Below are 11,325 nucleotides of genomic sequence, written 5' to 3'. Positions count from 1 at the left end.
AGCACGTCTACAACGATCATGTGAATACGGACATGACGTACAAAGATTTCGGTACATTGTGTCACGCATGTTGGCAGCACAAGTACGGATTTTTAGTGATAGACAAGGATAGTGCAATTAACGATGGACGTTACAGACGTGGTTTTAACGAGTTTGCGGTACCACGGAATGGTTAGTTGTTCTCGAGACGTTGACGATGACGCTCGACACGAAGGATATCGACGAGAGGGAGAAGATCGCGAAGGAAATCGCTCGTACGAGCGAGTCGATTCGCAAGAAGCATCGGACGTTGAAGACGGGTAGAGTGGAGCAAAAGGTGCAATTGGAGAAACGGTTGAAACCGATCGTAGAGCCGTTGAAACGAATCGTCGAGAACATCAAGGGTGACAATGATTCGGTTGACGATCTCGAGATTAAAAACGAACCGGACATCAAACGAAAGCGGACAAGCTCTGAGAAGAAGAAAATCAAGCGTACCTCGTTGACGACACCGATACAGACCCCATTGACGCCACCGATACAAGCCTCGACTCCGTTCCAGCCGCAAAAATTGGTGTTTGAAGCGCCGACATATTTACTGACCGAAAACGTGTTCGAAACCACGGACCCGTCTTTCGTAACATCCGTGAGACAGACGATGCAAACGTCCGATGGTCGGGAAGCTCTGTACGGCCAAATGGGTCCGCTGGGTCAAGAGTACATCGGGGAGCTCTTGAGCGGTGACAAGAAGAGAGGGATCGACAACGTGTACGGTGTATACTTCAACGATGCGGGAACGTTTCTCGGAGACAAGGTCTTCGACATTGATAGAGACGACAATGTGATCGTGGACGGTGTGAAATACGCTGGCACACCCGGCCTGTTTGAATTAATATTCAAAAGACTTCCCGACGATACGCTGTGTACGGAGGATGACAAACAAAAGTACAAGAGCATACTACTCGCTACTAACGCTCACAGACGCGGTTATAACGCGCATTTACCTGTTTTGGGAAACAAAGGATACAAATACAAACATATCACCTCTGATATCTAAGAAAGGTGGAGATGTTGCACATCTCGACAGGAGAGGTGTGGGTCGCACGTTATCCAAGTGTAACGTACCACAGACCATGACTGTGACCGACAACGCGGTCGATTACGTGCACTGGGATGATCCGAACGAATTGGTGGATCGCCTTCGATTGCTGGACGCCTCCCGTCAGGCGGGAAACAACGCGCACGACAACAAGTTTCTCTCGATTATCGAGAAACTGCGCGAAGCTGGTCTGATTATAAATTGATCACAGCTTTTCAACTATCGCCAGTATTGCTCGTGTGATGCTACAGGAATGTCTATCAACAAATTCGGACTACAGCTAGGAGGAGGAAGCGCCAGGGTGACGAGACAGAGCGGCGGAGTCTCGAAGAATTACGTGCGCGAGAATTGTCTCTGCAAGGATGGTGAGGTTTTCAACGCCAAGTCGCGCGTGATCAGACATCTCGCCGACCCTGAAGCGGACACCGACGCCGTCAACAAGCTGCATCTGGATCATCACCTCAAGCTTATGAGCGATCGTGAGAATCGAAATCGTATGCTCTGTTAAAATTTTAAGCGAGAAGTACTTTCGAGACTCGAAGATTCGGAGAATACCGAGCGGACCTGGAAGAGAGACCACGACGATTACATCGAGACCAGATACGTGGCGTTGGAACGGCAGATTCACGATCTGAGAAGTCTCCTCGACGATAGTGTAGCGCGACTCGATGGAAAACTCGTCGATCGCGAGCGAGAGACGAAGAGTCTTGTCGAGCGAGAGATTCACAATCTTCGTAGAGCTGTGAGAAAAAATTTCATCGAATACTACGATGAGGCGATGAAGAAGAAGCAAAACGAATCGCAATGAGCGAGAAGGAAGCGGTGAGCCTGGAGAGGAGATCGCTCGTGGACGAGCTCCACGCACCGGCGAGAAGAAACTTTACGCGTAGGCCAGTCGTCGTGAAAGGATACGACGATTTGTGGCAGGCTGACATTGTCGAGATGAGACCGTACTCGCGATCCAACGGCAGCTGCAACTACATTCTAACCGTTATCGATGTGTTGAGCAAGTACGCGTGGGCTATGCCCTTAAAGACCAAGGGTGGAATCGAAACGTCCAAAGCATTTTCCGCGATATTTAGGGAGAGAATTCTGAAAAATTTGCAGACTGACCATGGAAAAGAATTTTACAACAGAGATTTCCAAAATCTTGTCAAGAAACACGGCATCAATCATTATTCGACATACTCGGTTATGAAGGCTTCGGTGGTGGAACGATTCAATCGCACGTTGAAGAACGAAATGTGGAAGTTTTTCACGCTCACGGGATCGTACAGGTGGATCGACGATTTACCGCGATTGGTCTCGGAATACAACGGTCGTAAACATCGTACGATCGGTATGCGCCCGATCGATGTCACTCCCGAAATCGCAAAAGGACTCTTGAGCACCGTGTACGGTAATATAAAAATTGCCGCGCCGGCGAAATTCAGGGTGGGTGATTCGGTGCGCGTGAGCAAATTCAAAACAGTATTCGAGAAAGGATACACGCCGAATTGGTCGACGGAGGTGTTTAAGATCGCCAAGGTGCAACGTACCAATCCTGTAACGTATCTGATTAAAGATTATCGCGGAGATCCGGTCGCGGGAGGCTTTTACGAGCACGAATTGCTCAAGACCGCACAACCCGACGTTTATCTCGTGGAGAAGGTGTTGCGCCGAAAGGACGACAAGGTGTTTGTAAAGTGGTTGGGATTCGACAATTCGCACAACTCTTGGATAAATAAAGACGATGTATTGTAATAAACTATATTTATTGTACAATAAACAATTACATATATATACAATGGTGTTCTTTATTACTACAATATATACATTTAAAACTAACAACGATAATAATACATAAAATATTAAACTATACATAAATATTAACACTAGTGTATAAACAATATAAATAATATAATGTATAAACTATATACAACATAATAATACTACAATTGTATCTTGTAATGTCCCCACGGTAGAGTGTCGGTGGAACCGGATACGACGTGCCGCTTATCGTCGTACGGACTGAGCGCGAGCTTCGACTCCGACACGGTGTACACCTCGTGCAACTTTAAGCGGATGCACGATTGACGCCGCGTCAGCTCGATTTCGTCGTTGAGACACCGAGTGTAATCGTCGAACGTTATCATTCTCACGACTACGTTTTTCTTAACGCCTTTAACTTTTTTGACATCTTTTTGTCCGGTGACTCTCAACGCGTACATCTTCGCTCTCAGTCCGACAAATTCCGTCATGATCGCGCCGTTGTTCTCGTCTTTCATCAGACCGGGTACTTTCTTGTTGGCGCGCGGCATACCGTAAGCGTTGTCCTCGGAGTAGTCGCTCGTGTCGAATTTGGATATATCGCGTTTCATATCCCGATACGCGTCCTCGCAGTGCAGAAAGTATATCAGACTGTCGGTATCGGTATACATAATTTTGCAATTGTCGCGGTAGAGAGGCGCCATGTACTCGTAGTGAAACTCGTACAAGCAGGTCTTGGATATGTCAAGGATGCACATACCCACGTAGATCGGCTTGTCGAATTTCACTTCGAGTTTTCGCAACTCTACGGCGACTAGATCCTCCGAGAACACGCTTCGGCTGTGGAAATTCGGTTTCGCGATCATAGCCTCCGCTCCGTACCAACCATCCCACTGTGTAACGAGCCGGACATCCGTGTGATTTCGCACATTCTCCATGGTTTTGCCGAAAACTGCGTTGTTCATCAATTTGTACAAATTTTTTTCGAAATTATTTTTTGCCCGTGTCCGAAACTGTGTATTCATTTCTATGTATCCGCGGAGCCACGGAGATTGCGCGAATTGCAGTACGCGGTGAATCTTTGCAATTCGCAGGCCGTGTCGCACGCATTGCTGCAGATTACGGTAGTGGATGACATAACGCTGCTTATCGCACAGCGTGGCGAGTAACTTGATCTCCCGCTTGCCGGGCGGCTTATCGCGCGTCGGGCAGAACGGCAAGTCAGTGTGCGCGTCGTGAAGATTCACCGGATACTTGAGATCGACTTCCAGCACATAACCGGTAGCCGAATCGGATGCAACGGACATTACGTTAAAGTTTTTGACATCATCGACCCATCGAAATTTGGCGTAGGGCAACGGTTGACACATTGCCCACCCGTACAAGTTGTTTACATCATAGTACATTAGGTACGACGACGGTTCCGATGGGTCGTAGGATGGCATGTATTTGTTGTTGGCGGCGGCGTATCGGTTGGAGCATTGGCTGAGACCGCCGCGTATACCGCGCTCGACAAACAGTACCATATCGATGTCCGTGAGTAACTCGAATTTTACACGCGTGTACTTCATCATAGCGTCCCACGTGTATCCCAGTAGAGTGTAGTAATGAGCGGGATCTAAACCGTAACTCTTTATAGACATGTTTCGAAAATTTTGAAAAATATCCGCCAACAAAAGAACATCAGTTTTTAGATACAAATCGCTGTATTGACCTAGATCTTCGATTGAAAATGTTTGCCAGACGTTTGTCGCGTGCGCGTAATCGCTCTCGGATACCGTTTCTCCGGTGAGCGAGCTGTAAAACGATTTGCGCGATGGCAGGCTTGTGTCCCGGAGCTTGTCGACGCTGTCGACGTACTCGTAGGGAAACACACCTTTCCGAGTAAGCAAATTGAAATGTTCCGCGGATAAATGATTGAATTCCGATCGTGAAATTTTTAATTCATCTACAGTTAAATATGATGCCAATTTGTCGAGACTTATACTGAGAAATTTAAACGAATCAATAAACCGTAATTTTATACACAATTTTGATTTTTGATCCATGGTATCTTTAACATTTTTTGTAAAAGAAATGTATCGCTCTTTCGTCAGCGGTAACAATTCGACGTTGCCTTTAAAGGCATTGGCAACGTCTTTAATAATAAAATGCGCGTCGTAACCGGATAAATTGTGAAATATCACCGGGATAACGTGGGAGTCTTTATAATTTAGATTGCACGACGAGTGCGCGGCACCGCGGTAACGCCCGGTGAGATGACAATGATCGCGCACCCGCGTATCGTCCGGTGTAAACGGTTTCTCGCACACGTGGCACGTCGTGGTGCTACGGAATTTTTCCGATTCCTCCCGCGTAAGATCCGCCATGGGAACGACGGTGGTGAGGATCACTTTCACACGACGCGCCAAATCGTGAAGTTCGTTGACGAACCACGTCACGCAATCCTCACCGCGATACAACTTAAAACTAGATAAAGAATTATCGTACGTGCAACTTACATAAAATCCTACGCTAAAGGCTCTGTGATGTTGGTAGGCGTAAGTAATACCGTCCTGATCCTCCTTTTTCTCGAGCGTACATTCGAGATCGGCGTACATTACGAACGGGAGCCGCTCCTTCCAACTATAGTGGTGAAACGTCAACCACTTTTTGTCCTCGCTGAGGAGAACGACGGCGCAATCGTTTATCTTGCCGCAGTCGATGCTGTGCGCCGATAATTTCTCCTGTGTATAAAAGTAGTGTAGACACCTGTAATAATTTGTATGATTAATACTGTGAATAAAGTTTCGAATTTTTCTATAAATATGTTTTTACACTCACCGATCGCAAATGTACTTTTTATTTGCGTGCTTGCTCAATTGCGAGCTCACCAACCGCGACAAGTTTTTGATGCACACAAAGTGTGCATCGTTGTTTTTACGCACGTAGAGCAGGTTGACGTGCTTCTCCTTTTTGTCGTCGGCGAGCCGCAGAGGGACGATTTTTGAGTCTTCGGTGGTGAAGACGTTGACGGAGATGGCGTTTAGTTTCTCGAACTTTGATATTTGTGGCAGCGTCACGGGGAACTCGATGCCGCACAGATTCAATACCGTTGAATAGTGCGGGTACTGCGATACTCTTTCCAGGTACTTTTCCGCCGGATGTAAAGCTGCTACCACCGCCCACGCAAAACATGCATTGTCCGTCGATTGCACGTTGACCACAGCCCTTTTTAGCATAATTTGCCACGGTAACTCGATGTAGCATCCCGCGCGCAGAGGATTGAACTTGTTGACGTTTATCATTAGGTTCAGGATACGTGACAACGCCCATCCGCTGTCGCGTTCCTGAAACTCCTCCAAGGATGTCAAGATGGCGTCAACTACATGCCTCGTGTACCATTCTTGTAGATCAGATGTTAGAAAGAGCTCGCAGTTCTTCGTGGCGATGGTCTTCACGGCAGTCTTGGCGCCTGCGGTGAATTCTCCGTTGAACGCGGTGTTGATTTTAACGTTCCCATGCTCCGCCATGACGCTCCGGATTCGCTCAATAACCGTATTTTTTACATTTTCGAAAAATTCACGAGGATCGATGTATTCGTGATTGACAACCACACCCGTCAGCACACGGTTCCTAAACGCCGTCTCGATCTCCTTCCACGTGTAGCCCTTCTTCTCGTATCCGCCGTATCCGGCACCGACGGGTACAAAACGCTCGTGCAGAGCGTCCCTCACACCCTCCAGACGCGCGATTTGCGCCACCAGAGAGTTGACTACTCCGGTGCGTTGTCTCTTGCGACATTGTTCCTTGAGAGAATCGAGGTACTCGTTGCACTCGTAGTCCCATGGAAGGAACTCTCCCGTCGTTTTGATATTCGCTGCTCGTACGGTAAGATCGCGCTCCTTCTCCATTGCGAATGATTTTGAAGATTCATATTTTTCTCACTCGCTTTATATACCCGTTTGTTGCATACGACACTAACTATAAGCATAACGATGGCTCATGTTTGTATTAACAATCCTTATCTTTTCTCTTCCGGGAATTATTGTAATATGATATCCCCACCACTCAGAATTTACCCCCTCTCCTTCAAACATGATAACGCAATTTAAACAGGCGCTCTACTTTGATGCGCGCGTTGTAGGATAAGTCGGTATAGCGGATAAGATGGCACGGAAAAATAATAAAAAATTTTAATTACAGTTGAAATAATATTTATTAATATGTATTGTTACAACTCCGCAAAGACCTGAGTCACCAGTTCACAATCAATTATATTATTCTTATCGAATAAATCGCTTTTGCGAATCGCCACGTGATCGGGGTCCTTCGCATTCCTCGCGATTTCTGAAAAGTGTGCGAACTTGACATCAACCGTACCGGTGATGTTGTTCAACGAATGATTGATACAGTCTACGCAATATTCAAGTGCAAACATGTTACACACGGTTCGGTTTGACATGATTAAACATAACGCTGATGTTGCCAGGCGCATTACTTTTAGGTTGTTCATTTTTCCAAAACTTAACGTGCAGTGTCCAACGGTCCAACGGTCTGAGACGGTGCTTCGTCCACATCGTTCTTAAAGAAGCTGGTGATGATGTCCCGTTGATTCATGAGTTCTTTCCATACGTCGTATGATAGACGTAGCTCCTTACCATGGTTGTCACCGAGAGCGATTTCCACACGGCTCGACGTTGAGACGTTGATTCCGATGTCGAGATATTTGTAACTGGTTTTTGTCAACGAGTATCTTCTAACCAAGATCCTAGATGATTCTTTTTCCATCTTTGACATATTACTTTTTTGTTTTCTGTGAAAAAATAAATTGTTAGTTTAAAAGTATAACAATTAAGTTTAAAGATGTGGCTAAAGAAACAACATACTCGTTGGATAATTGCAGCTTCTTCGCACTCTGCTGTTCGTTGATCTGATTATTCACGGTTGACATGGTGCAAAACATCGTTGCTAGTAAACGTCACAGCGAACTAGTGATTTTCTCAATGATTTCGAACGACTGATGGTTCCTATTCTTTTTCACTTGCTTTATATACCCGCTTGTTGCACACAAAATTGATTAAAACTATCGATGGTTCATATTTGTATTAACAATCCTTATCACACCCTCTAAGAAACGACGCTCAAATGCTGCCTCTTTGTTCTAAAATACAGCGATGACGCAATCCGTAAACCTGCACGAACCTACATATTATAAACATAATGATTCCGACAACATGGCGCTCTACTTTGATGCGTAGAAAAAAAAAACCTGCACCAATAAACAGTTCTCTTTCCAATAAACAATCCTTATCTTTTCCGGGAATCCTTATCTCGCGATTTGTATTAACAATCCTTATCTTCCGGGAATTATTGTAATCTGATACCCCTACCACTCCACATTTACCCCCTCTCCTCCAAAAACGAAGACGTCATTACCCCCTCCACTGTTATCCGATACCCCTCTTCCCCTCTTCACCCGCGCACCCCCTCATTGCCCCATGGGTTAGAATCATCATAGTATAACTACTTCAGTGTAGTGCATTACCACTACAAACAAATACGTGCACACGGACTTATGCCGATAATGTCGCATTCATTTTTAGTTCCATCGAAATGATGGCGCTATCCCGTCGGAGTTCGACTTTCACTCCAGCATCCTCTTAAGACTAGAATAAATCACGATGTGGAGCTTTCAGAAGAAAGTGACGTTGGAATGGATAGTGTTGATGACAGTGACAATGAATCAAATGAAATTCTTACAGTACGATTAGCAAATTTAGATGGAATTTGGGAAAAAAAATCAAGATCAAAAGATGACACCCCTTTCACTAAAAATTCTGGTCCAAATATTCCGGATTCAGCCAAAACTCCGTTGGATATTTTTTTGTGTTTATTTCGTAATGAACTTATAGAGTTGATTGTTCATCAAACTAATCTTTATAGTGCTCAAATAGAGAAGAAGCCGTTCAATGTTGTTATAAAGGATGAAATATTGAAATTCTTAGGTTTGAACATTTTTATGGGTGTAAAGAAACTGCCATCCTATCGTGATTTTTGGTCAAGAAATAAACTGCTCCATGACACATATGTCTCAAACGTAATGACTGTCATCCGCTTTGGATACTTATTATCTCATTTTTACCTAAACGACAATTCAAATGAACCAAAGAAGGGGCAGCCAGGATTTGATAAGTTATATAAAATCAGACCTTTACTCGATAAACTATCTGAAACTTTCAAAACCTGCTACAAACCAAATCAGTACCAATCAATCGACGAAAGTATGATTTGTTTCAAAGGAAGAAGTTCATTGAAACAATACATGCCGATGAAGCCCATAAAACGTGGCTATAAGGTTTGGGTACGTGCAGATGAAAGTGCTTTTGTGTGCGAGTTTCAGGTTTACGTAGGAAAATCAGATAATAATCAGTTGGAGAAGTCATTAGGATCAAAGGTGGTGAAAGATCTAACTCGAACAATTGTCGGAGATAATCACCAAGTATTCTTCGATAATTTTTTTACCAGTATTGAACTTATGATTTCCTTGAAGACTGAAAATATTATGGCATGTGGAACTGTAAGGAGCAACAGAGTCGGTTTACCCAAGACACAAAAAAAAGATAAGAATATGGTAAGAGATGAGCATGAATTTCGTAGTTCGTACAAGGGTCTTGCGTGGCTAAAATGGAAAGACAATCGAGTAGTGTCACTTCTATCGAATTTTCATGATCCTTCAGTTACGATAGATGTCAATCGACGAATGAAAGATGGTTCGACAAAAATTATAAGCTGTCCTGAAATGGTAAAGGAATATAATAAGCACATGGGCTATGTCGATAAGGCGGATATGTTGAAATCCTTATACGAAGTTGATAGAAAGTCAAAGAAATGGTGACTGCGAATAGTTTGGCACTTTCTTGATGTTTGCGTGACAAACGCTTTTATCATTTACAAACAAAGTAGCAGTGCAAACAATCTATCGCTAAAAAAATTCAGACTTGCGCTCGTGGATGGATTGATTGGTGGAAGTGTTCCTACGAAAAAAGGCAGGAAACGTTCTTCCGTTGACTGTGCTCAGACATGTAAGCCACAGGTGTCCCTCCAAAAGAGACATGCTTCTGCGGCTCACATGCCTTAAATGATCGAGGAAAAGAAATCGAGACGTTGCACTTGTTACGTCCTGATCAGACTTCACGATTCTTTTCTTTTTATTAAATACCAGATCTAGTAAACACGGGACCAATAAAAACTCTTAAAGAATATTATAACGCCAGAGCTGTTTTTCTCACGAGACACCATGAGCTCGAACTTTCTCACAGAGAAAAATAGCAAGGGGGATAGATATTTGAAAATACTTTAGTCGGTCAGCGTGCCTATCGTCGTCAGAAAAATCATAAAAGTCAAAACTTGCGGTAACCGGAGTCCTTAGTCGACTCCAGATGTTTAAAGTAAGAAATAAAAACTGGCACCAGCTAGCCATATATTTAGATTCCGCCTACGGGAACCCTAGTAGATAAGGTTTTACCGAGTGACGATCGGGCAATGACCACAGTCGCACGCCTAGAAGGCATGACACCTGATACGATGCACGTGTTCAGTAGGTCTGGGAAACCGAGATGCATTAATTGCACTCTCCACGCGACTCCAGGGCCACGCGACAGTCGTAAACTGTCAAATTTATTAGATCAGTGACCCAAGGTCTCGCGAAATCATATACCGATTCTCAACCCTCCAATCCGAAAGCCGGAAATCGGGGCAAGCACCTCTATAGACCACCCTTCGTTCCTTCGATCGGTTTAAAGACTACGCCCACCTAGATTTTAAGGGGATCCTAAAGTCGTCCTGTATTATCGACCGAATTTGTAATATTTTCCTGCACACTAATCTTTTTTTTTGGTTCTATAGAATTAGATATCCTTTTCCAGGATTAAAGTATACACATTAATACAATCTGCAAGGTATACCTTATAAGCAAAGAAAGAAAAAAAATTTATAATGTATATCTCGATTTACTAAATTCTTAATTTAATATAAAATTATGCAGTTTGTACATACAAAACAGAGCTTGCAGATACTAGATGATACAGAAGAATCACATAAAACCTTTAGAATTAAGTTTAGGAATGTAATATAAAAGATTAGTATGCACGAAAATTTATTGATAGTTGTGAAGGTTAGATGGATGCAAATGAAGATAATAGGATAAAACAGAGCAAAAAATCAGTTCAGGGATATAACTATAGAGGCGTCATACTATATTTGTTTCTGTTTTATCTCGTTTTTACTGATTTCTGATTTCTTTTATAATTAATTTTTTTTCTTTTTTTGCTTAAAATTTATACTTTGCAGATTATATTAATATATATACTTTATTCTTGGAAAAGGATATATAATTTTGTATTACCAAAAAAAAGATTACTGTGTTAGAAGTTTTGTTGATGACACAGTCGGAGTACACTTATTCTTTCGCATTTTTTCCATTTTTTTGCTCTCCCCTACTTACTTTTTTTTCCATC

The 11,325-nt window shown here is 43.5% G+C and overlaps 4 protein-coding genes across 4 annotated transcripts; 1 reads left to right on the top strand and 3 right to left on the bottom strand.

Moving 5' to 3' along the window:
• Positions 1-3,006: 3,006 nt before the first annotated feature.
• On the bottom strand, positions 3,007-3,547 carry LOC137001436 (uncharacterized). The gene has a single exon (XM_067360275.1). The coding sequence runs from the start codon at positions 3,529-3,531 to the stop codon at positions 3,010-3,012; it is 522 nt and encodes a 173-aa protein (XP_067216376.1). The 5' UTR covers positions 3,532-3,547; the 3' UTR covers positions 3,007-3,009.
• A 142-nt stretch (positions 3,548-3,689) lies between these two features.
• LOC137001645 (uncharacterized) lies at positions 3,690-5,427 on the bottom strand. Its single transcript, XM_067360757.1, has 2 exons — positions 3,898-5,427; positions 3,690-3,779 (listed from the first exon to the last, which is right to left on the bottom strand). Exons 1-2 carry the CDS (start codon positions 5,425-5,427, stop codon positions 3,690-3,692), a joined length of 1,620 nt encoding a protein of 539 aa, XP_067216858.1.
• A 219-nt stretch (positions 5,428-5,646) lies between these two features.
• Positions 5,647-7,330, bottom strand: LOC137001554 (uncharacterized). Its single transcript, XM_067360611.1, has one exon. It carries the CDS (start codon positions 6,718-6,720, stop codon positions 5,647-5,649), a length of 1,074 nt encoding a protein of 357 aa, XP_067216712.1. The 5' UTR covers positions 6,721-7,330.
• A 1,192-nt stretch (positions 7,331-8,522) lies between these two features.
• On the top strand, positions 8,523-9,704 carry LOC105677292 (piggyBac transposable element-derived protein 3-like). Its single transcript, XM_012375826.2, has one exon. The coding sequence runs from the start codon at positions 8,523-8,525 to the stop codon at positions 9,702-9,704; it is 1,182 nt and encodes a 393-aa protein (XP_012231249.2).
• The last annotated feature ends 1,621 nt before the right edge of the window (positions 9,705-11,325 follow it).

This window comes from Linepithema humile, chromosome 8, assembly GCF_040581485.1.
Source record: "Linepithema humile isolate Giens D197 chromosome 8, Lhum_UNIL_v1.0, whole genome shotgun sequence".
Lineage (NCBI taxonomy): Eukaryota > Metazoa > Arthropoda > Insecta > Hymenoptera > Formicidae > Linepithema > Linepithema humile.
This window is presented reverse-complemented; position numbering and strand designations above follow the sequence as displayed.

Coding starts and splice junctions, on each gene's coding strand:
- LOC137001645 (XM_067360757.1), bottom strand. CDS start 5,427: ATGTACGCCGATCTCGAATGTACGCTCGAGAAAAAGGAGGATCAGGAC. Junction 3,780..3,897: donor GAATTGCAAAGATTCACCGC/GTACTGCAATTC, acceptor TGAACAACGCAG/TTTTCGGCAAAACCATGGAG.
- LOC137001554 (XM_067360611.1), bottom strand. CDS start 6,720: ATGGAGAAGGAGCGCGATCTTACCGTACGAGCAGCGAATATCAAAACG.
- LOC137001436 (XM_067360275.1), bottom strand. CDS start 3,531: ATGGCGCCTCTCTACCGCGACAATTGCAAAATTATGTATACCGATACC.
- LOC105677292 (XM_012375826.2), top strand. CDS start 8,523: ATGGATAGTGTTGATGACAGTGACAATGAATCAAATGAAATTCTTACA.